We start from the raw sequence: 25,602 nt of genomic DNA on the forward strand, positions 1-25,602 counted from the left end.
AGAAACAGGTGGCATATCAGTGCACATGGCATACTTCTCAGTGCTATCTATTAATTAAGAAGTGCTATGAAATGCAGAACTGTGGATCCTTTTCTAATAAAAAAAAAAAAAGCTGAAAGAACCAGTGATGTATCCATTACTAAGATATTTAGAACACCTTTTGAAGAACAGCACTTCACATTGGCTCCTGAAGTACCACCTCAGATTATCCACAAACTAGCAGCACAACCTGTGCCTAGAACTGAACAAGGCAAGCTAACATTCCCAGCACTGTACTATGGTCATGTGTTTGGGTCAACAAATTGAGTTTTACTCCTGAGAGAGAGGGAGGCCCTACATACTGCAGAAGGAAATGAAGATGCAGTAGCATGTCCTAAGCAAAGAGCAAGCACAGAGTCTGTGCAGCACAAGCTCTGTCCACTATGTTAACATTGCTGTTCTCAGGGTGTGAAGTCAAGGGCATAAAAGAATTCGCTACATGCCAGCCAAGCAGAAAGCAGTTTTTGCTGATCAGGAACTAGAGTACAGGGCCCTACGTATTCCTGTACAGCTGCTAAGAAAAGCAACACTTACAAGAATGCTAAAAAGCATAATTGCCTTCTTATGTACAGCAGCTAGGGTTACATTCGGTAAAAAGCAGATTCTAACTTGCTAAGACTGAAAATCGTGCTCTCTCTACCCTGTTCATATGCACACAACACTAATAATCTGACGTTTATGTGAACATTGGGTACATTTTGCAAGCTGACAGCACTTTTTTTTTTTTTTTCTTTCTTTCTGCAGCCTGTGCTGCCCCATGTCCCAGGAGGATCAATAGAAAGCTGAAACACTCAGCACCCTGGGAAGCAGTATTACTTCAGTGCCCCAACCAGTGCCGTAAGAAGAGACCTGCCCACTATGCATAACAGAAAACGGTGCTGAACAAAGGCCTTCCCCAGGCTCAAGCCAGCATCTCAGAAAAGCTATCTACACACAGATCACACCCAGCAGGATCACATACTCAGGGCAGAAACTTCCAGCCACCATTGTGCGATGCACTCCTGTGTCTTAGTACCTCTTCCCTATGATACTGAAGAGTAACAGCACCAGAGGACCTCCACAGAGCCTTGGCTGGCTGTGATTCAGGGCAAAGGCTGGTGCTGGAAAGCTGTTCAGGGCTGGTAAACCATTATTTCTCACCCTAAAGAAAATTCTCCCATATCTCAAAGAAACAGACCCTGACATTTATCTGGGCAGCACCACACAAACTCCAGTAAACACAGACAAGGCCTAGGGAAGTTTTATTTACATGCACCCTCTTTTGATAACTTGCCCAACAAAGAGACTGACGCTCAGAGCTGAGCTAAACAAGGACTGCAACTTTTTAGCCTTGGAGTAATATGTTTTAAGATGGAAAATCTCAACACAGTGCTTCCTTCTCATGCTTCAAAATAAAGGACATGTGAAGAAGCATATAGGATCGTGCACCCTGACAATGCTTACACTTGGCCCTGGCATAAGGTTCAATTGAAGAGACTGCAGAAGAAAAAAACGGTACTCATGTCTATAATCATTCTATGACTGTTATTGTTACCTTTTTTTTTTTTTGAGTGAGCTTTTGTATTTAAACAAATACACACTGAAAGTCAGAAATCTCACTTATCTTCAAGATCAGAGTAAGCATTCACTCACAGCACATACTCCAGATGTGATAGCAAAGAGCAGAAACCTGCATTTTTCTTCCAGTCCCAGAGAAAACTGTAATACTAGGCAGTATGAGTAGTGGTAAGATAACTGACTTTGCTGAGATGAAGTACAATAGAGAAATACATTAAAAAAGTTGAAGATGTAGACTTTAAAGAGTTCATTACGATTTGGATGGTGCACAATTTAGCTACTCTTAAGAAATCATCTAGTTTCAGTGTTGCTTTTAGCTTGTCTTAAGCCAAGACAAGTGGCCTAAAACCAAAATCTACATACACTGTTAATGATTTAACACATCACATGAAAAATCTCGTATTTGTTTAAAAAGCATATCTTAAATTGCTGCTTCTGAAAGCAAACAGATTGAAGCACTCTGACAAGTTTCTTACCACTGCCTCGTTCTTTGGAACAGACAGATTTAACGTTGTGAGATGGCTGCCTCGGATCCAGGAAGGAGACGTGTGCCTGCGATCCTACAGCATACACTGACCACTCCTGACCGTAAGCCAAACACACGTTCTCCCTGCAGTATGGCAACTTCGTGGAAAGTAACTGGAAACAGAGAAAAGACAAAAAAAATAAATTACAATAAAAGAGCATGATGCTACAGAATTTTTCTGTTAAGCTTCTTTTTAAGTAAATTGCAGTGGGGAAAAAAAGCACCTAAAATAGATTCATCACAAAAACAGAACTTAAAGAGAAAACCAACAACTTGACCCACAGGAAAAAAAAAAAGCCATGGAAGAGATAGGATGCCTTATCAAACCAAACTGGAATGGTAAAGGCTGAAGTATTATTTGAAGAACAAAGGACAGTTTTGGCAAATTGTTTTAATTTTTTTTAAGCTGCTGCTACCACCTCCACAGGTGCAGAGGCATCAGCTCCCTGAAAAAGCTTACCTCATACACCAGCAGAGATATGCCTGATTTTGATTTGCAATTACACTTCAACAAGTATAGCTTCTTTGATGAACCCTGCTACAAAACTACCCACGCTGTATGCAACAGGGCACTCAACTCATGGAGAGCCGGCATAAGTTTAAGAGCAGTGAGTTTTTCTCCTCAAATTTTATTTTTAATACATTTTATACAAAGCTTATGTTTTACAAACTGTTGTTTTCTTCAAGCATTTAAAGGAGATGAAGAAATAGTGAACAGCAATAAATGCTAGGCCATTTTCCAAGTTTAATGCCAAAAGAGAAAAGCACCTTTGATAGCGTGTGCTCTGCTTTCCAAAGATGAAAATACCCATCTAGGGACACAGCTCCCAGCTCCTGTTAAGATTTAAAAAAAAAAAAAAAAGTTAGTTTCCGTATTATAAATGCCCTTATAAACCTTATATAGCCTTTCATTTCACATTGATCTTGAGAGAACACAAGATAGCACAAAGGTGCCAGATAGAATAAGAATTATTAAAACAAATAACCAAAAATAACTTTCAAAGTATAGATCTTGTTAGACAAGCAAATAATCACTTATTAGACAGTACAAGCTAGTTAGCAACTAGCAGCTCCCACACTTATTCTGACCCCAAAGTCATCATTTATTTCCAGGCACTACTCTATAGGAAAAAGCTGTGTGAAGTCTTCATTGCAGAGGAGTGATTAACACGGTGAAAAATAAAGCCAACAGGAGCACTGTGTTGCTGAGAGCATGCCTGCTTTGGCTTCAGACCTTCTCTGTTCTGTGAGGACAGAAACAAAAGCAGTGGAGAATGAATTGCTACTCCTACTTGCTCCAGTAGCTTTCATCTCTAGTAATAGCAAGAGATCAGCATGGGGGGAGGTTAATGTTTTGTTTGTCAAATGCCAACAAAATAACACAGTGGTGCCTGCCCTGTGTGTCAGTTACCTCGCTTGCTGCGCAATCCAGTAACAACTCAGCTATCAAAACAGGAACTACCTGAATGTCAGCTGGTCTTCATTAAGAGTGAAGGAAAGCAACAACCACACCAGAGAGTGGGATTCAAGCTGCAAGGGGCGTACTTTCTCTGCTTCGTGTAAACATTCCCCCTCTCCCCCTCTGGGTGCTGGTCTGAAAACCAAACCCACAGTCAAATTGTTCCTTCTCAGAAAAATACATGACGAAATTGTTCCTTCTCAGAAAAATACATGACGTCCCTGCCTCCAGCTTTTCTGAATTCACTCGGGGGCAGAGGTAGACACAGCAGATGAAGACAACCATTTCATATGAGAAGGAAACAAAAGAATCAGGGAAAAATATGTTAGGCTGCCTCTCCAATATTTTTGACTTAGATTAGTTTTTTTCTGGTATGTCTGGACAGTTTTAGGACTTCTCATCTGTCTTTAAAAGCTTACTCACCTTGTTTTTATTGTTGAAAGCCAGTGCTCGGACTTTGCAGTTGTCAGGATTGGTGTTCTCCTTGGGGATATCCTTCAGAGCCCTGTGTGTTATGTGGGCATAGACAGGAACTTGAGACAGGTTGTGCCTGGCATCGCTTTTAGACAGCACATCCTCTGTGACTTCCCAGAGACCCATCGAACCATCCCGAGAACCTGGATGAATAGCCCATACATAACAGCATTTCACATTGATGTAATTGCCCTTTTTTAAGGAAGGAACTGAAATAAACAGTAGAGGCTGCAAACAGGAAAGGATACTATTGCCATTAGTTTAACTGAACACACTGCTGGGCGTCATTAATTAGGATTAACAACAGGATCTTTCTCAGCTACTAAGTTAGTAATATCATGACCTCATTGTCAAGTGTTTTTTTCCTGTATGGCTTCTAAGCATTGAATCTGTTTTCAATGTGACCATCAAAAAAAAAAAAACAATCATCATTAGAGATTCACACATGGAATAAATTCAGAGGTGACAGAAAAGCCAACACATTTAGCCCAGCTTACCAAGGCTGAGATAACTGTGTCTGCTAAGTCATTGCAAAAACCTCTGAGAAAGTTTTGTTAGGTTTATGCAGATTTTGGATCATTTGATTTTTGCCAGTATCCCAGCATATATCTGCACAGAAAACTGCGAAATCTCTTTTTTAAAAAACAAAAGCAACTGAGGCTGAACCAGCAAAACCCCCCATTTTTCTACTGAATTTGGAGATACTGTGAGAAACTAAGCTGTGTTTTTGCAGTAGAGGATTACTTTTTTGTATTCCAAGGTATTTGGGTAGTCATAACAAGGAGAAATGCTAAGTAAGTGGACAGTAGAAGGCCTCACTGTTCCAAAACAAGGTGGAAGCTTGAGAAAAACAGGATGAGCCATGTGGGAACAGTAAAACAACGATGACAGATTCTCAAAACATAAGAAAGGGAAAATAAAAATAAAAAAAAAAAAGGAAAAAGGAGAAATTAAAGGGTTAAAGAAAAAATTGTACACATATGGTACAGAGGAGCATTGAGTAGCTTGTGAACCTGTAGTACTCAGTCAATGAGGAAACAGGGGAGGTGATCAGGTGTCAGGTAATAGGGAATAAGAGGTTATGATTTGTTTACTATAATGAGCTCCTAACATGGCACTTGCAAGGCAAGCAGGCGATCAGGCCCAGTCAGCATGGGTTTATGAAAGGCAGGTCCTGCTTGACGAACCTGATCTCCTTCTATGACAAAGTGACGCGCTTGGTGGATGAGGGAAAGGCTGTCGATGTGGTCTACCTTGACTTCAGTAAGGCTTTTGACACCGTCTCCCACAGCATTCTCCTCAAGAAACTGGCTGCTCTTGGCTTGGACTGGCGCACGCTTCGTTGGGTTAGAAACTGGCTGGATAGCCGGGCCCAAAGAGTCGTGGTAAATGGAGTCAACTCCAGTTGGAGGCCAGTCACTAGTGGCGTTCCCCAGGGCTCAGAACTGGGGCCAGTCCTCTAATATCATTATCGATGAGCTGGATGAGGGGATCAAGTGCACCCTCAGTAAGTTTGCAGATGACACCAAGTTAGGTGCGTGTGTCGATCTGCTCAAGGGTAGGAAGGCTCTGCAGGAGGATCTGGATAGGCTGCACTGATGGGCTGAGGTCAACTGCATGAAGTTTAACAAGGCCAAGTGCCGGGTCCTGCACCTGGGGCACAACAACCCCAAGCAGAGCTACAGGCTGGGAGTGATGGTGGATAGTCGGCTGACTACAAGTCCTATGAGGAGTGGCTGAAGGAGCTGGGTTTGTTCAGCCTGGAGAAAAGGAGCCTCAGGTGCAACCTTATCGCTCTCTACAGATACCTTAAAGGAGGCTGTAGTGAGGTGGGGGTTGGTCTGTTCTCCCACGTGCCTGGTGACAGATCGAGGGGGAATGGGCTAAAGTTGCACCAGGGGAGGTTTAGGTTAGATGTTAGGAAGAACTTCTTTACCGAAAGAGTTGTTAGGCACTGGAACAGGCTGCCCAGGGAAGTGGTGGAGTCACCATCCCTGGAGGCATTCAGATGTAGAGCTCAGTGATATGGGTTAGTGGAGGACTGGTTAGTGTTAGGTCAGAGGTTGGACTGGGTGATCTTGGAGGCCTCTTCCAACCTAGACAATTCTGTGATTGTGTAATTGGCAGGATGCCCACCATTGCAATCGTGAATAAAATAGCTTCACAGAAGATCCTGTCTGAAGAAAAGACTTTTCTCACAATATTAAGCCAAAATAAGAAACAAAAAGAGTAGGCAAGGAAAGCTGAACTACTTTAGTTCACTGATCAATGCAGACTTAGCCAAAGCCCCATGCCCATCCCTTCTGGTGTTTAGACAACTCAATTCCATCTAAGTCAGCTCTTACAGACTTGACACATATCTCTTTCTTCCCTGTGCTACAGAAAACACATCCCTTCTTTCACAGAGAAAGCATAAGATGTATTTCATGTCTTGAAGGTTCTCGAAAAGACTAAATATCTACATCAGCCAACTTACAGACTTTGCTACATCATAAAGAATAAGCTGCAAAGACACATAAGCAAAACATCTTGTTGAAGTAGTGTTGAATACCAGTGCATCCTAAGATGGCTTTGCCCCCTGGCAGACAGATTGGGTCATTTGCCACCATCACCCAGCAGACAAATACAAAAGAAGCTTCCTAATGGCACTGCATAGCAGCAGGCAGCCATGTCCATTACATCCTGCTACTCAATTTACATGCTGATGGTTTCTAATGGCACCCGATCTTCTTATGGAGGCTGAATGCTCAGCAGTAGAATTTCTAAATATCTTGACAGACTTTAGGAGGAAGCTGTCCCTTTTAATAGCACTAACAGGGGGAAAAGACAATGTATGGCATTTAACTGGTTGGCCCTGAAGCTAAGGAGAGTATCATCGGTTACCTTAGGCTCATCCTGGGAATTATTCATTTTAGTTTGGAACTTTTGGCATGGAAATCTTTGTCTAGTCAGTACAGCAATTGTTGCATTCTCCCGCAGTCACAGCTGCTCACAGTCAAGATGTTTCGTTTTATGCTTATTGACTATCAAAATACACTGCTGCCTGTTTTAGAGGCAAATCTTTGCCTTGTTCTTGTAGAAGCTAACAAAGGCAAGAATAATCAAGCCCATGGCCCACTCTGCACTCTCTCAATATTTTTGACAGCAATGACAAAATGTACTGCTGAAGCTCTAACCTCGAGCTGTATGAGTGTGCTACTGTCTGTCATGGGAAAAAAAAAAAAAAGCCCATCTCTTTATTCCTGTGACATTTAACCTACCCCAAGGAAAGTTAACAACAGTTGTGCATTTTGATTCCCAACTCAGAGGTAATTACTAATTTCTCAGTATCTGGAGTTCAAATATTTCTGCTTTGTAGTTTCAGTTACAGATTGCAATAACAGATGTATTATTAAAACAAATGTCAGAGGTTAGTCATCTTTTTTTTCTTTCCTCCAACTAGATCCATTAAGTTCTCAAGCATTCAGAACTGCTAATTGCTTTTAACAAGTTTTCCCTGGTGTCTCACATCTGCAGACTAGAGTATACATCCTGCTACAAGTTTCACGCAACAGAGGACATGGCAACCACTTGTCTACTCACACATCCACTCTTGAGCATGCAGAAAACATTAAGAGCTACAGTTCAGCATCCCATGCTGGGCCTCACTGGGTCCTTATCTCACCTGGATTTCTGTAATCATCTTTGCTGTTCTCCTCCGACTTTAAAATGATTTTTGCAATGATTTTTGTAATGCAGGTTTTTAGGTTGGAGCCTCACAAGCATCAACGTAAGTATTAGTTTCAAAATCAAATTCCAGGATTAGCTTTATTTTTTTTTTTAAATAGCTAAGCAAATTATAAAAATCAAATATTTGAATTGTTACGGGACAGTTCTCTGTCATCTACAATATGACCCCCATGTATGGAATACTATATACACTGTCACCACAGAAAGACAGTAAACTACTAAATTAATGCACTAGGACATTGGTACTGCTGCCTTTACTTAAGTAATACTTTATGAAGATACACCAGTTATCCAACCAGTTACTAAAAAGTCAGTTACTGACCTTTTCTCTTACTGGCTTCCATCTTACCTGCACACGTGTGTATGCACACATATAGCAGTAACTACTAACAGCTTGATAACAGAAACTGAGTTTTCATTAAAAGGAGTCTTTACAGGATTCCAGGTAAACATTGTTGCTCTGCTGTATTCCAAAGTTATTAACTCATAACATGAAATTATTGAAGTTACCCTCATACAAAATCCTTCCCTTGTAACTCACTGTTTAGAGACCCTCTCATGTCACTGCCTACTAGAAAAACAGTGAAATCCCTCTGATATTAGAAAAAAAATATAATTTAAGGACCAAGAGTAGTTTCAATAACCAAGCTAGTTAGTTCCAAATAGTTTTCAGTGTAGCAGTACCCAAGCCAGACCCTACTGACCTCTTTTAATAAGAGAAGAATCTCAGATACTAAAGAGCTATATAAAGATTAAATATAATTTAAAGCTCAGAAATGAGAACTTGGAAGTTCTAAACTGAAGGTCATGCACTGTAACAGGCTCTTGGAAATTTTGCTTCTCATCCCCATGATGATTCTTATTCAAAGTCCCAAGGGGACTCTTATCAGTTATTTCTACAATGGGAAGGTCTACTTACAGTACCAGGCATGCCTCAAAAAAAAAAATAAAAACAAGCACATTTGTTTTAACAGGGTTTAAAGGCATTTTCTGAAACAGTGAGAAACATTTAAGAAAATAGTTTAGTGATTACATTATATTGCTCAAGACACCTGGGTTCAGATAAACCCAAGACTTAAGCTGCCCAATTAAACTCCCTCCAAACAATAGAAAGAAGAAATTCAGACCATGGGGGTTGGCTGAAACCTCTTTCAAGGACTTCTTTTCTCCTACTAATTGAAACGACCAAAGGTAATGAGGCTCCAGGCTCCTACCTTTAGTGAATTCAACTGACGCATTTAATTGCAATGACTCCAAACTGCTGGACATAAGGATAACTAGTAGATAGCTCTCAAAGCAGGCCCCATATAGGCCCAGCCTACACTTCAAGTGCAATCATGACAAAATGCCAGTTACATCATAGACTGAAGTATTATAAAGTGTTGGGTTTGGAGCATTTATTCCCCCCCACACACACACCTGCAGAAAATCAAAAACAGAAGCACTTGAAACAAGAATACTGGTTATTGGCACTGTTACAAATACTGTGTTATCTTTATGTCTTGATAAAGGTGATTCCCTAAGACTTACCAAGTGCTGTACATCAGTATAGTTAAATAATGACAAAAAAGATTACCAGAAACAGCCATAGTATCACTGATCCACGCAATTGAAAATATCCAGTCCTTATGTCCATCCTAAAAGGAAAAAAAAAAGTCAGATTTGCTGTGCCATTATATTCTAGAGTAGTCTCTCAAAGCAGCGAAGTATTTTTCACTTTGAGTTTTAGTACAAGCATGAAAAGAACAGACCTATGTTAGAAACATTATACAGGTGAAATCCCAGTATCAATCTGGAGCAGTTTAAGTAACCCACAGCATTTTTTTTTTTTTAGTTTCATTAAACTTAGCATATAAAATTAATAGTTAGAGAGCAATTAAGTGATGGAAAAACAGGCCTTAAACTGAAGACAAATTTATCTCACATCTACGAATTTAGATTTTCCATTTTGAAAGCAGTGTTTTTTGCAAAATAGCCACACGCTTCCTCAAACATCCCTACTATAAATGGTAACTAAAACATTATGTTTGCAATAGATAAGCTACAGAGTGATTTTTCAAGACTACTACTTCAAGAACCTTTTGTTTGGCATGTAAAGAAACCCGGGGAGGGGGATCCCTAAGCCTGTAGTTCTGCTTGAAAAGCTGCACAGTCACAGCAGCATGCAATTGAATAGCAAGTCATGAAGAGCTTCAGAGTCAAGCCTTTTCAGCAGCAGCAGATAGCCAGCTGCAGAGCTCCAACCTCTGCCGTTGTCAGTAACGTCTAAGGCCTGAGTCAAAAGGAAGTAGAAATGAGAGAAGGGCTTCTGGGACACCACTGTATTCACTTCAGCCTTTTTCTTTTCAAGACTAGCTATTTTAAAAAAGTATGAGGACATTTCAGAAATAGACTCTGGTGCTGCTTATATCAAAGTGCCATAAGCCACGGGGTTAGAACTGATCCTAAAAACAAGATCTGCCTCTGGGATAATGCATACATAGAGCTGCACTGGAGAAGGGGAAAACTTGAATAACTTGGAACATCTTTTCAACTTATCACAAGAGCTTTTTCACTAAAACTAGCTGTGTGTCTCAGTTTCAGCCTTCATCATCACAATTAGACCAACATTTAAGATGTGGTTGTATTTTCAATGCTTAAAAGTAATCTAAGTGGATCTGAATGAGGGCAAGGAAGAAGAAATCTGACTCAGAACTGTCTCACGTGTTTATGCCCTCACTTGTATTTAACATATCTTGTCAAGAAAGACCACTTCACCAGGAATGTTTTAAACCCTTCAGAAATTCTTCACTCTTCACCACAAAACTCCCAAATCTAACCTCGCTTTGACCTCAGGCACTTCAAAGTAGTAATTCTTTTAATTGGCAGAATAAGCTTTCCCCAAATATTCCCACTTACATCTCCCACACAGACAGGATCAAGTGTAGGCAGACGATAAATTGCAAGACTGTTGGGGTTGTCTCCACCTGTGGCCAGAAGGGTCCTTGAGGGGTTGAGCTCAATGGCGTGAATACCACAGCCCTGCTGGTTCACCATTCCAGGTTCACGGTCTTTCAGAATAGGAATCTTGGTAATTTGACCAGTCTGGACGTCTACCACAAATAACTGGAAGAAAAAAAAAAAAAAAAACAGCAGATGCAAGTCATTGCTGAACAAAGATCAGAAAAACAAGATTTCCACTTTCGCTATAAATCCTGCAAGATAACTGAAAAAATGTATAATTTATTTCTTAAAACTAGTGAACTGGCTTAATTTACACTGGGTTTTATTTCAATGATCCCATTTGGTTTTGAATGCAATGGAAGAGAAAGGAGAAAAAGTTGTCATGGCACATTTCCCATTTAACCAAGCCCTCAAATCTGAAGTTTATTGCCCTGTTCGTTTCTGTGACAAAACAGAATTGTTTTCCAGTTTCTCTTAACACCAGGGAGAAAGACAGACCCACCTCCAAAGTGCAAGTAAGCCCAAGAGCACTGGGCACAAATCTCCTGCAGCGCAGATCAGGATACTTACCATGAAGTTTTGGCTTTGACAAATTGACACCTTAGAAGTTTATTTAATTAGAGCTTATTTTCTAGCGATGCACAGAACGGTGACTAAACACAGTACTGCCAGTGTGAATATCAAAAAAAGAAACAGGTATCTAGCTACATTCATCAGTCTGCAAAAAGACTAGAAGTTGTAGCTCGACATCACCGTTTCCTTGGCAGAAAGATCAGTTATAAAGCCTTGCAAGTCTGCAGACATCACTGCACACCAAGTTAAATCTGTTCCAATGCATACAACTATAATTTATGATAATGGTAAACGCAATTTACTTAAACTATAGTTTACTATAATGGTAAAGTTTAAATTAGTTTCAGCAAACTATGGTTTACCCTGTCTGCCAAAGCATATCTTCATCTGGGAGGCTCCCGCACAGGATTGTTTCCACAGGTGTTCAGAGTGCAGCTGCACTAACAGCCACGTTGGTGTAACTAAGGGACAATATCTTGTGAGGGAACACGAATGAGAAGCAAGGAAATGGAGTATCTGAGCTGACTTGGCACTAAAGAAAGTGATGTAAAAAAAAAAAATAAAAATCACAGCCCAAGATTTTTGGGGGAACTCACAGACTTGATCTCTGCTCTTTAATAAGAAGCAAAATTTAAACAAGATTTAGTAGCCTGTTACTTCTGATGTACTGAGCTAGCAGAATATTAATGTCAAATCAAAATCTGGTAAAGTATGGTATGTTAAACTCATTCTGCAGAGAAAGCCATGACCTATTCATCACTATTTATGCCTTGTACCTAGACTTATGCACCATCCTCAACCCACAACTGATCTTCCTCTGTAGTCAGAAGTCTTGCACAAACAGAACAGTTCCTACAGTGACTGAATTTTTATGTTCAGTTCTTTATTTTGTATGCAGGTGTCAGGGGGACAGGCAGCAGCTGAAGCGTAGCTGAGTAGGAAGGAGGCACTGCTCGCTTCTGCTCAGCCTCGCAACACGGCTCACTTCCCAAGACAAGCAGTGAAATCAGAATGCATGCAGCAGCACTAACCTCATCCCTGAGAATTAACACCTGCACTACAGGAACACGATGACCACTAATTCCCTCTCCTCTCATCCTCCCCTGTGAGCTTTTATCTTTTCTTCTTCTTTAGTATTTCCTTCCAGTAGAAACTCACAGTTCCCTCCCCATAGCCCTTCAATTACTGTGGGGGGGGGGGAACTTTTATGTACCTAAGTTTTAGGATAACAAGTGTCACTTGAAGGTCCTAAAGCTAGCATCAGAAGCATTAATTAGGAAAACACATCCAAATCTCAGGAGGCCCAGATTCAGGGAAGCCATATTTCAGCTGTTAAGAGATGCACTCTTCAGAGGGAATCTCAGTAGATATTAGCACTGAAATTAAAAACCCTTCACATTCTCCAGTCTAACACCACCACTGCACACCTGTGTTTGACACCAGGCTAATAACTAAAGAACAAGACTTACTCTAAATATGAAATTTCTTTAATGAACTGTAAACTTACTGGACTGTAAAAGTTAAAGTTGCGTATCTCCAAGTTAAAGAACTTGGAAATACACAATGCTGAAGTATCACAGACCCTCACACTTCAGTTCTGGATCTTCAACCCCATTTTCTTGTTACAAGTTTCCAAACGAAGACATCCTTAGAAGTACCAGGACATACTTCTCGCAGTGCTTTCACCTGCTCCCTCCCCACTCCAACCCATCCTCAGCCCTTGAACTGCTCTGTCGTTTTCTCACTTTTCTCCTCCAATTTTACAGCATTACCTTAACCAGAGCTGCAACTGCTCTTGCAGCATGAAACTTGACATAGTTAAGACACTGGCTTTGTTGTTTCAGCTGTTAAACTCTAAGCCGGAACTACTCCCCTTGGTTAGTAAGGGACTTGTAAGGAACTAGTTGCAGGCAGTTTACAAGAACAAAATCAGCAAGTACTGCCTGCATGTGCTATGAGTATTGCATCACCTGGGGCAGGGCAGGAAGCTCACAAGCAGCTCACACTTGCAAGCTGAACTCACGCTGAATGCCAGGAAGTCTTTCCCTATAAATCCAGCAAACAGAAGCCAAGAGCCAAACAGACGTTGTTAATATTTCGCCCCTTTTGGGCTTTAAAAGTGTCTAGCAAAACAGGCACCCATGCTAAGAACGCTGAAAATTGAGCGCTATTTTATGAGTTTAGGACACGACAGGAAATCAAGTACAAAATACCTGACTTTTTAAGTGAGTTCAGCCAAAACTCCAGCATGCAGTTACATAAATTGGAAGAAAACAAGTTACCCTGCTTTTTTCAATCAAACTGGTACCATCACTGCTGTTGAAATAAGCACAACTGCAAACAACTCCAAAGCAGCCCCTAAGATTCTTAACAAAGAGCTAATACCCGTGTTATACTTTTTTAACTCCCTTCCTACCAAGTGGGAATAAGAATTTCTTTTTCAGTTATTTATTCATTACATAAAAGCTTAAATCAGCCTCAAAAAACAGGTGCAAACTCCCAGCAACCAAACAGTGAATTGCTTGTCCCTTGAATTCGTTTTATACATAATTTGGTTCCACCACCAGTGAAGTGTGTGTGCATGTCAGGCTTTAGCATGCTCAGTAACTTGACGGTCAGGACCTCAAGCGAGGGTTGCTCTGGCCAGCTGCCAGACATCCAAGGACCACACTTAGTTTGTGAGGAATGAAGCAGGGTCAGCTATCTTGTTCTTTGTAGGACAATGTTATTTTGACGAGGAAACATGCTGGAGAATGATGTGACAGAAATCTTATCTCCCCTCCTGTTGCTTTTTTTTTGTTTGTTTATTTTTAAAATAAGGCATTTCAGATGTACAGCCTGCAACAATGCTATTGCTCAAGGACCATGGCAGAGCGGTACGACCACATACTGCATTTGTCACAGTCATGACTTTTTAGGATCTGGCCGTACTTTTCACACCCCATGAAATTACCAAGTGTTTGCCTGGTTTTATTTTGTTCTGCAGAACGGTGAGAAGTTCTTTGGGCCTGTGGCTCCCGTACAACTTGGCTCCCTTGTCAAGCTGCTTACAGTGAAGTTCATCAGGAAGCCGTCCCGCTTCATTAACTAAGGAACTTCATTAATCAGTTTGCCAGAAGTAAAGATTGTGGCACAGAATCAAATTATTGGAAGACAACACTGCACTGCAAAACCCAACCTTCTCATCCGTGCAGTACTGAGAGCAGAGCAGTTTGTCAAGCTCTTCATCAAGTCCACTTCATTTTCTGACCTACCTTTAAGAGGCAACAGTTGGGGGTAGGGCTGAGGGGGCAAAGCGACCCGTTCATTACATCTAACTGTCCTTCCCACGCATCTGTAACTGAAAGAATTGGACTGAGCAAAGCAGCAGGTGATGTTTTCACATATGCCACCGTAACATCACATCTGATCTAGCCGTGACCACTTTGGGAAACATTCTGATCATATTATTTTTGGTGAGAAAAAGTTTGAAAAGCCTAATCTTCATGTGGACAATAAGCTTAGAAAATTGTTGAAAGAAATGCTATTTCACAACAGCACATAAAGACTACTTTGTGTCCTCTGCTGCTAGCCCTGCACGTGGAACAGCAGAGAACATGTTGCCCCATCTTTGAGTTGATTGTACAGACCAGTTTGAACAAAACCAAAGCATGCCACCCTGAGCTACACTATGTTTTATTATACAAACAGGACAGACCTGGATTCATGAAACACAAGGAACTTGCACAAAAGACTGCTTATTCTTCAGGCAAGTATACGTCCTATGTTCTGCACCCCTGCTCTTCACACACTGCTCTCAAGTCCCAGAAGCATTCTTATAATTTGTTTTAACATTTGAAGTTACCTGAAATAAATATACTGCCTTGCTAAAAATAGAGTCACCAATAGAGTAAGCTGGGATGGAGTTTCACAATTGGATTAAGCCAGTCTTCGAGAATCCACACACCGCTTCTTCACCCACCCAGTCTCACTGCCTTTGTGGCAATGAGCGGTGCTCAGGTAGCTTCCAGGTCAGCCACATCACCTCGCTGCTTTCAGGGACAATTACCCCTACGCAAAAACCTGCCTGCACACACAGCAGCTGCCCAGCTGCCTCCACAGCCACGTGAACACTGGGAACGAGCAGGTGGGAACATCACATCCTGCACCAGCACGGCTCCGGGCTGAAGCTGATCACCAAAGCTTCACCCTCAGCCAAGCTGGAAAATAACAAAGTAGATACAATCTGGAGAACAACGATCGGAACAACAGAACTAATACAATGCTTACAGGGTCATTACACTAATACCATTGCTGGTTGCACTGAGTAGCACTGTTTTTAGTTTATTTTTTTTCTTTTTTCTTCCCATTTCTCCGTCTCTTCTTCTATCCAGATTTCCAACATCTCTATTTTCTCAGTTCATAGAACGCTTGGCATAAGTCTCTCCAGTTCCATGGCAATGCAGATTCACTGCTACGTGCCAAGCCCCAAAGAAATGCTGAATCCTTAAAGACTAAGATCTCAAACTGGTAGGACTCCTTTCCAGCAGAGCTCAGAACATGCACTAATCTTAGCACTAGACCTACTTACAGGTTGTGCAGTACAGAGAACAAGCAGCACAAGAGGAATGGCCTTACACATCCTCCTTGAAAGGGTCCAAAGAGGCAGGAACAACCTAGAACACGAAGGAATGTCTGAGAAGTTAGCAGAAGTAAAAGAAGCCAGCGAGTTGACTCTGAATCCACATTTCCAGAGACAAGGCACTGCAACCAAGCACCCCACCTTGCTATGAAGCCCTTCCAGCTCGTGGGCATATACATCTGATGTCACTGAACATGCTCACTGACAAAAAGTCACATTTGTCAGTTTTTATTTGCGTCCTGTCCTCTGCATGTAGTTTTAGGAGGCTTGCAGACAGCTAACGTGTGTCAGCAGATGGCAGAGGACAGAGAAGTGACTCGGTCTGCTGAAGGGCAGCTGGGCCGCCCACACCATACCTGGCAAGGAAACTAACAGACCCTTAAGGCAGGCACGGGCATCACATGCACTTGACAGAAAACCAAATCCTCCCGAGAGACAAGAAACAACACCTGACTCTCTACTTACAAGGCACTGAAAGCAAGGTGAACGGAGGTGTCGCTTACAAGTGTCAGAGGTTTATTTACAGTGACCAAAGTACGGCGTTCAGTGGACTCTGAGCAGTTATGAACCGTGGTGACAGGCCTTCCCCCCCCTCCCTGGGAGCAGGAAACAAGCAGTCTTCCTGACTCCTCACATTGCTGGCAAAACCAGAGCAAGCATTACCTCGCAAAGCAAGTGGAAATCATTTTCCCCACAGACATTCCATATTCACAGCTGGAGGAGGAACTACGCATTGTATTCTCACCACTGCTACCCCACGACTGCCAGACTTGTTTATAATTGTATGAGGTGCACTGAACAGACGAGGGATCTCCTGAACTAATTAAAAAGCTCTAAGCAGAAACCAGAGCTGGGCATTTACAGCAGGGCATCCAAGGCAACATGCAAATCTACCAAGGTGAGAAGAAGTACCAGCTGGCCACCAGAAAGCTACCCTTCGTGACTCGGAAAAGCCTCCTGAGAAACCAGAAGAGAATGTTCATTAAGAAAGTTGTGTGCTTAAAAAGACAAATGACAAACATATCTATCAGGCCTTCCTGAGAAACCAAACAAAAAAAAAGTAATGTTAGATTCCAGGCAATTAGATTCTCAAGCAACTGGAAACTAATAAGTGTTTTGTATTTAGGGAATGATTTACAGCTCTGGTACTTCTACACGCTTAACTTCACAATTAACAAAATTATGTCCTGAACATATACACAGGACTAAGGTATCAGAATAAGCTGCAAGATGGTGATTTGAACTTTTTTCAGAAGCTGCTTTATCCCTCGCCACTTCCTGAAAAATAGCATACAATAAAAAAGAATGAGTAGTTCATTAATCCAGTGTTCAGTGGTTTCTTTTGCCATAAACTTGTTTCCTGCATAGTCTCAAAGTTTCTCTACAATTCCTGAACACAACGCACTGATTACGGACAGTATTTTCTTCTAAGATAAAGTATCTTCTAAGGCACCTTCCTCTTCCTTTTCTTCAGCGCCCTGGTGCCACAGCCTAAATACCTGCACCTCACAGATGTGCTTGTTCCTTTATTAGTTTTTCAATACCTCTAAGTAGTCCACTGTATACAAGATCAAGAAAATCCTTGCAAACTTATTCCTGCCTCAGAAAACCCCAGGTGATTGCATTTGAATTTTCAGACACGTGAATGCTCAGATAGGTTCCGTAACTACAAATCTAGGAAAAAAGCATGCACCTATAAGAAACTCAAATATTTTAATTACAACTGTCCAACTGCAAACAGCATGATTTACTAGAGACAATAAAGTTATTTTATATACAGAAGCATACCCAGGGATATTTTTTAGGATAAAAAGTTGCCAAAAATAATGCAACAAGTTTCAACACTCATTAAAAGTGAACTACTGACTGAGAGCTCCATATTCTCTTCAACACTTATGGTGACCAGTACTGTGAGATGACTAAAAGCAAAGCTCCTTCTCTTATGATGAGAGCATGTTTTTGTTTTGTTATTAAAAATAGTGAATACTTCTGGCACAGCATAGCCAAAGGCAATCTACAAATGAACTGCTAAAAGCTCCCCGTGCCATGTTTAAGCTTGGATTAAAGCAATTGCTTTGGTTTATAATTTTCTGTTGCATTAACTTTAATTACATGCAACACCAGTGCAGTGAACTCCATTAAAGTTAGACAAGTTGTTTTAGATTCACTCCCAATTTAAATGCCACAATTGCTTGCTCAGGAGATAAGAGAGAAAACCTTGCAATTAAAACGTTCGTTGTTCAACTCTCTACTCAAATGTGAGCGCAAAGAAAGCGAGCTAAAGCTACTACAGCATTCCTATTTTATATATTTTACACCATAACGTTGGTTTTTGCCATCAGTACGTTTCGCCTAACAAAACACAATGTCCATCTGTAACGTAAGCCTAGCTGCAGAAGCATGTACCTCCTGCAGCGTATGCAGAGCTAACAACAATGTGCTTGAATCCCTCTTCAGTTCCCTGATTGTTTGGCCACCAACAATTTCTGCAAGGTTGCGTTAACAACACACTTGCCCATTTATCTTCACCACTGCTGCTGTGGAACGAGGTAAGTTACAGGACACAGCAAAACTGCTGCGGCACTACAAAGCCCGCAGTGATCTCGCTTGGGCAAGCAGGATTTTGAGAGCTGGTGTTCCAGCAGGAGTTTGCCTCCTGGAAGCTGTTCCACAAAGAGTGCTGGCTGCTGACCGGCGGAGGTGATAAGCATGTGTGGAGAAAGAAGGCAGACAGATTCTACTTTGCTAGATTCCTATTATAAGGCTGTTTTGTTTATACAGCTAGGCCTTGCTTCTTAAAGTTGCTACATGAAAGACTCCTGCTGTGCAAGTATGAATAACTGTAGAACACTTTAAATAAATAAATAAATAAAAGATCTGTTTCCCTTGCAAGTCAGACCGCAGAGCACAGCTTCTGCTCAGAAGTCATGAAAGCAAAGAAGCAATCCCATTGACTCACATACTTTGAGGACTATAAGCTGCTGGATCTATACGTTCCTTGCAACACTCGGCTCATTTCAGCAGGACTAACCAACCTGTGAAGAACAAATTCCGAATTTTGCACTAATTCAATCAGAACTAAATATGCAAACTTGCAGCAGTGGCCAGTGAGGCCAGACCACCAGCTCCAGGAGAAAAGATTTACCTGTTTGTATAATCTCCTCCATTTACTAATCACATAAGACACTATTTTAATATTCCCCTATAACTTTTCAGATCCAAAACTTTAGTTTAAGACCCTGTGATTTCAGTATCTGTAAAACGATGTAACAGTACATGAACTAGATGAGTTACCTGAACACTAGGACAGAACACCACATAAAACCAAACTGACTGAGGATGAATAAGAAAAAAAAAAAAAAAAAGAATTTTTAGTAAATTCTTTCAGACATTATCATTGAGAAATCACAGGGACAGTCACTAACTCCCTACTTGCAAGGTAAAAAGAAAGATTCAACCTCCCTGTTGCACCTCATCCCCAGAAAAAGTCAATTGCTCTGTGCAGATTAGAGATGCTGAGCACAGGCACAAGCCTCATGGATTGGTCCACAACCACCTGTGCAGAACCACATTTTCCAATGAGAATAGTCCACAGCTAAATAATACGTTCATTGAAAAATCATCATGTATGATTTTGACTCTGTCTGTAATTACTTCCTAACGTTTTCCTTGGCAGCCCACACGCTTGGATTACAGAGAAAGGGGAGAGGGAGAAATAACAAGCAAGTGAAAGAGGAGAGAGAGAGGTGGCACTTACTGTGTTGCATTTTGTCCCGCACACCACTTGTCGGTGGTTCAGCCACTGGGAAGCAAACACTTTATTAAGGGTTCCAAGGTGAAACTCTCTCTCCTTGAGGAGGCTGGGAAGCTGCTGGGCTGCGTATCCATGCAACAAGCGGTGGTAGCTGGACTCATTCTGCATCCGCACCTCTCTACCTTTCAGGTAGTACACCAGGGACCGCTTCACCGGGGGGAGCCTTTTCCTTTTGTGAACCGAGTGATCCCACCCATACTGCGAAAAATAAACGCGGAAGTTAGAGGAACTTAAAGCAACGCCCTTGTAAATCCAACACACTGAAGTCCGTCTGGCTGCCCTACCGAATACCACACCCGACGAGCTCGGCACTGCCGGCCTCACTAAGATTATAGAATTAAACAAATATTTGCCATGGAAGCAACACCTCAGCGATACCCCAATTGCTCCACGCTGCTCCACCAACACCCCTGCTTACAAAAACAGGAGAAAAGAGGAAAAACAAACAAACAAACACATTTTAAACAGGCGAGGGCTGCCCCCAACCACCCCCACGGTTTTGGGGACACAGGAGGGGAGAAAGGGGATGAAAAGCTGGGGACCGACCGGGGTGGGGGCCGTGTGCCTCCTGCGGCCGGCCTTGGGGTCGGCCCGGTGCATGGCTGCGGGGCTGCGGGCGGCGGTTACGGGACGAACGGCGGCACCCAACGGGAACCGGGGAGGGGGGGCAGAACCCTAAGGGGGGGGGGGGCAGAACCCATAGGAAAGGGGCTGAACCCAAAGCTGGGGGGGGCCCAGACCCAGGACACCCCCCTCAGGGCCCTCCCTCCCCCCTCAGGGCCTCCCCCTTCCCCCCCCCCGTGTCCCCATCGCCTCACACCGCCCCCCCCTCCCCCCCCCCCCGGGCCTACCTGCTCCCCATGGAGCCCCCCAGGCCCCGCGGCGGTCGCCGCCGCCGCTTTCCGCTTCCTGCTAACTGTTTTCCGGGCCATAGTAGAAGGAAAGGGAACGAGAGAAGCCGAGAGCCCGGCCCGGGCCCCACATGGAGCAGGCGGCCGCCAGGGCTGGGGGCATAGACGTGAGGGAGCCGAGCCGAGCCGGGCCGGGCCGCGCCTCACGACATTGCCCCCGACCTCTTTGCGACAAATCGCGGCGACGCTTCACGGCCCCCCCCCCGGTTTCCTAGCACCGCCCCCCACCGGCCCCCGCCCGCCCGGCGTTGCTAGGCAACGCGCGCCGTCGGGGGGGGGAGCGGCGCCCCCCCGCGGTGGTTGTTGTTGTTGGGGGGGGCGGCCCCGGGACCCCCTGCTCGGGTCCGGGTGTCCCTCGGTGTCTGTTCCCCGCAGAAGCACGAGTTGTCTCTTGTCCTGGCTCAGAACCTGAAATTCCCGGTCCCGGGGAGTCAAACTACCTCAGTGCCTTGTCACCTCTGCTGTCACCATGCAGCTGGGGTTGCCATTTCTCCCCAGGGGCGCTGCCCGAAGCTGCACCAAGTGCTCCCACACGCTCTGCTCTGTCACCCCCTCGCAGCTCTCCATCAGTCTCTGGCATCCTCTTGTTCTCCCTTTTCCTCCTGCGTTGCAGCTATCCCTTGCCATGACGCCTTCTGGGGTTCCTCCATGCCAATGTGGTGCCTCCCTGTGCTCAGCCCAGCCAAAGAGCCTAATGCTTAAAAATCATAGAATCACAGAATCATTAAGGTTGGAAAAATACCTCCAGGATCATCTGCTCCAACCGTCCCCCTACCAGCACTGTCACCCACTGAACCCTGTCTCCAAGCACCGCGTCCAACCTTTCCTTGAACACCCCCAGGGACAGTGACCCCACCACCTCCCTGGGCAACCCATCCCAGTGCCTGACCGCTCCTTCTGAGAAGAAATGTCTCCTCATTTCCAAGCTGAGCCTCCCCTGGTGCAAATGGAGGCCATTCCCTCTAGTCCTATCACTAGTTATCTGTGAGCAGAAGCTGGTCTGCTCTGAGCCTCCTCTTCTCCAGACTAAACAACCCCAGTTCCCTCAGCCACTCGGGTCCTGTCAGGTCAGTCTGCCTCACAACAGCAGCTGTGCTTTGACTCCCCTACATCCCTGTTTTTTCACCAGAGCAAGGAACAACACATGCCACATAGTAGGGATGCAGCACCTGCCACGTGGGCTGGCACATCGCGCTGCCCGTGGGCATATCTGCAGAGCACCGTGTTCTGCACATCACCCCAAGCGACATCCATGTGGCTGTGGGAGCGTGAAGTGAGCAGCTTTTTCCATGTCAACCTGTCATTTCCTAGATAACAAGTGCACATCAGTGCTCACTTCAGATTTGAAGATACTTTAACCATCCTGGAAAATAGGTCATCAATCTTCTGTTTTTACAGGTGGGCATACCAAAACATGCTTTCATGCTGTAGACTTCAAATGCCTTAACACCAAGATGAGACAGTCACAGAGATGAGAAGAAAAGCAGGAATTTGTGTTGTAAATTGTCTAACTTCAGCGGCATCTCCATCCATCTGTTCAAGACTAGAGCTCAAAGACAAATTACACATGTATTGAAAGAGAAGGAGGTCAGATATTTACAATCTCATATATATTTGTCCTTTGGGATCCTGTAAATAAAGATAGCTGTTGCACTTTATCCGACAATCCAGTGTCTTTGCGTGTGTTTTTCTTCGCTTTTGGCTTTTGATTCTATTGCTAGACTAAGCTGGAGGACCTTGACAGTGTTTGTCTTCTAAGAAGTGGAAAGAACAATCTGCTTCCTGATACAGATTAAGTACATCCTTAAAGTTCTGATAAATCTATCAGAAGTCCCAAATATGCATTTTTATTTTACGTGGAATGGATATGCTATAAAACAGGAATGGATATGCTATAATACAATGGTGTTAATTTAAGCATACAAGAGGCACAGGCTGTTTATTTTTGAGCAAATGTAGCTTGCTGGGCAATACCTAGAGGGCAGGGACAGGAATCTTTTTGGCAGGCCATGCCCGTGCTGCTGGTGAGAAACAAAAGGCAGCCTTTATATCCTAGTCCTGAGGGTAAGAGTGGAGTAGGATGACCACACTGTGCTGGAGGGACACGGGAAGGGTACTCTGGTAGCTTGAACGGCAGAACGCATGGGTTTGTTTTCATGTGCATCCCTTTGGAGACAGCCTGCAAGAGTGTTAACTGTGACTGTAACATGCACAATTTATACTTTAGTCTCTTATGTGGGAAAATCATAGAATCACAGGATGGTTTGGGTTGCAAGGGACATTAAAGATTATTTACTTCCAACCCCCCTGCCATGGGCAGGGACACCTCCCCCCTGCCCAGGCTGCCCAAAGCCCCATCCAGCCTGGCCTTGAGCACTGCCAGGGATGGGGCAGCCACAGCTCCTCTGGGCAGCCTGGGCCAGGGCCTCACCACCCTCTGGGTGAGGGATTTCAGAGGGTGCTGAGGCACGGAACAGCTCACAAGCACCGAGCACGCCCTCTGCGTGCTCCTCCACGTCCACCATGCGCCAGAGGGGCTCACATCTGCCGTCAGCTCATCTTTGCACAGCTCTGCCCCACACCCCGCTTGCTGCCACCCTTTCAGTCAGCAGGTGCCTCAGCGGATCGGGGTGCTTGGAAGGGCCCCCTTATGTCACCAAACTTCCTCATTTCAGGGCAAGCAGGGGGCAGCGGGGGCAGTTTGCGTTTACACATTCCTTTATTAAACTCGCGGTGGATGTGCTTTTTGTTACATGTGCCTTTTTTTACATGTGCCTTTTGCCGTGCCTCCAGCCACAACACCCCCCCCTCCATCCTCCTGGGGACCTCCCACCCCTTTCCCCCCCCCGCCGCCATTTTGCCTCCTCCCTCCCTCTCCCTCCCCGCCCATGACGTCACCGGCGAGCCCCACCCGATTGGGCGGTGAGTTGGGAGGGAGGGAGGGGGCAGGTGAGCGTGCGGCGTGACGTCAGCACGTCGCCGGGGTGAGGAGGAGGAGGAGGAGGAGGAGGAGGCGGACAAGATGGCGGCGCCCGGCGGCGGGGCTGGCGGTGGCGGCGGGGCGCGGCTGGCCTAGAGGCACAGGGCGGCGGGGAGCGGCCGCGGGTGCCGGCTGTGGGCCGCGAGGTAACGGGTAAGGCTCCGGGAGGGGGATCCGGTGTCCTTATGGGCCTTGAGGGGGGGTGGGCCCGGCGGCCCCGCTGTGATTCAGCAGCCGAGGGGAGGCCCCGGGGGCCTGAGAGGGGTCTAAGGGGGGAGTCTGGGGGGGTGGGGGGTGGGTTCCGTGTGCTGGGCCCCGGGGCTGTGCCCGCCTGGGGAGCTCCCGGATCCCGGCGAATAACAGCGCTCTTCCTTCCCCCAGCTCACAGATCCCCGCTGGGGAGCCGCCAGGTTCTGTGTTTTTGGGGCTGGGGGTCGGGTGCGTGGCTTCCTCGTCCCTCTCCCCCTCCTGGCTTTGTATTCGCAGTGTTATCTCGAGGCGTTGTGCGCTGGAGAGCCGCAGTCGTCTTCGCTCCGTGGTAGCTCTCTGCATCTCTTTATGCTTATCGCTTATTTCTACCTCTTTTCTACTTAACTCTTCTCCTTTCATATTTACAAGAGGATCGCATCTTCTGCATTTGATGTACTATGGATGTGTGTGGTGCAGGAATACTTTATTTTTGTAGCTTTTAACTTCTAGCAGCCTCTGTTCTGCTAGCTCAGTAGGAGTAAAACAGTTAACGCTGCTATGGAAGTATTTAATATAATTCAAAGGGTGTCTTTCTGATATTTGATAGCCCCAAATCTGCCACGTTAAGGGGAAGTGAGGATTTTTTTTTTTAAAGAAGTAAAAGAAATTATAATGGGTGGAAATGAGTCATCACTTTGTCAAGTGTTTTTATTCTTCACATTATTTAAAAAGTCAAGACAGGATTTAAAAAAATGAAGTCTAGCAGAATTCTTATGATTATTGTCTTATCAGAGCAGAGCTACGTAGGTGGACTTCGGCTCTTGGCTGTACGACTGCTGTAGCTGTTGTCCGGGACTCAGTAAAAATGTATTGATGTCAAGTATATGTACTTTGAGGTGGATGTTCCTAAATGACAAGTATTGTCAGGTTACAGAACAGCTCCGTTGTGACTGGTGATGTAACTTTGTGCTAACAACAGAAAGCAGCAACATCTCAGAAACTGCTAAGTGGTCAAGAGGCTTTTGTGGGAATTTACTGGGGAGGAATCTTGCTCCAACTTGTGATGAAGGGCATTAAGGAAAACGAAGAAGAGGCGGTTCTACAGTCAGCCAGACTTCTTCCTCTCCTTCCTGCCCCGGTCATCCGTGGATTGTGGGACTTTCTGTCCTAGTGCTGGCACTCCTGCAGCAGCTCCCTTCCTAGGGCTGACCCTGCAGATCTGGCATCTCTGAGTTGCGATGACGTTTTTTTCAGGAGGGGAAACATTTTCGTCTGTGTCCTCTCTTTTCTCCCTACAGACCAGAGCTACTTGCACAGTGCTGCCACAGGGAAGGGAACAGGGCTGAGAAGGTGTGTGTGGTAGCTGCTCAGTAGAGCTGGGCTGATGTATGCCAGGCCTTGTGCAGTGCGGTGTTAGGTGAGTATCTGTGCTCTGCACAACAGCAGTGGTGCTGCTGCCTAATGACTTCAGTTTTCTCTACACAGAGGTGTACTTTGCAAGTGATGGTGGGACTTTAGGACACCCTTGCAATTGGGTGACTTAAACCTTTTAGGCAAAATCTTAATTCTCAGGATGGGGGAAGGAAAACATAGTCTTTCAACTTTGTTTTTGTTGGCTTGAGGATTTGGTCTCAAACAAAACTGAAAGTCATCTTTCTCCTGTAATCTGCTGGGTCTGGCTTGCAACCTTGATACTCGTTTTTCCTGTGAGTGTACTGTGGAAGAAAGGAATCTGGAAAGAAGTTGTTTAGACTAAGAGCAAAGACTCAAGATAAGTCACACGAAAG

At 44.3% G+C, this 25,602-nt stretch overlaps 2 protein-coding genes across 13 annotated transcripts in view; one reads left to right on the forward strand and one right to left on the reverse strand.

The window, feature by feature from the left end:
• DCAF12 (DDB1 and CUL4 associated factor 12) overlaps window positions 1-20,821 on the reverse strand; it is a 37,099-nt gene extending 16,278 nt beyond the window's left edge. For 2 of the 3 annotated variants that reach the window (XM_072030811.1, XM_038170062.2), the window contains exons 1-7: window positions 20,587-20,821; window positions 19,679-19,933; window positions 10,683-10,889; window positions 9,361-9,421; window positions 4,005-4,198; window positions 2,891-2,956; window positions 2,073-2,235 (exon numbers count right to left, since the gene is read on the reverse strand). In XM_072030811.1, coding sequence (XP_071886912.1) covers window positions 2,073-2,235; window positions 2,891-2,956; window positions 4,005-4,198; window positions 9,361-9,421; window positions 10,683-10,889; window positions 19,679-19,933; window positions 20,587-20,667 — 1,027 coding nt within the window. In that variant the 5' untranslated portion in view covers window positions 20,668-20,821. Of the gene's footprint in view, window positions 1-2,072; window positions 2,236-2,890; window positions 2,957-4,004; window positions 4,199-9,360; window positions 9,422-10,682; window positions 10,890-19,678; window positions 19,934-20,281; window positions 20,384-20,586 lie in introns of those variants that run through there. The other variant, XM_072030810.1, reaches the window with a different exon arrangement.
• A 2,800-nt stretch (window positions 20,822-23,621) lies between these two features.
• UBAP1 (ubiquitin associated protein 1) overlaps window positions 23,622-25,602 on the forward strand; it is a 34,151-nt gene continuing 32,170 nt past the window's right edge. For 3 of the 10 annotated variants that reach the window (XM_038169907.2, XM_038169908.2, XM_038169911.2), the window contains exons 1-2: window positions 23,622-23,779; window positions 25,114-25,232. The gene's annotated coding sequence lies outside the window, so the exon portion shown is untranslated. The remainder of the gene's footprint in view (window positions 23,780-25,113; window positions 25,233-25,602) is intronic. The other 7 variants (XM_072031637.1, XM_072031638.1, XM_072031639.1 and 4 more) reach the window with 4 other exon arrangements.

Source organism: Anas platyrhynchos, chromosome Z (genome assembly GCF_047663525.1).
Source record: "Anas platyrhynchos isolate ZD024472 breed Pekin duck chromosome Z, IASCAAS_PekinDuck_T2T, whole genome shotgun sequence".
Lineage (NCBI taxonomy): Eukaryota > Metazoa > Chordata > Aves > Anseriformes > Anatidae > Anas > Anas platyrhynchos.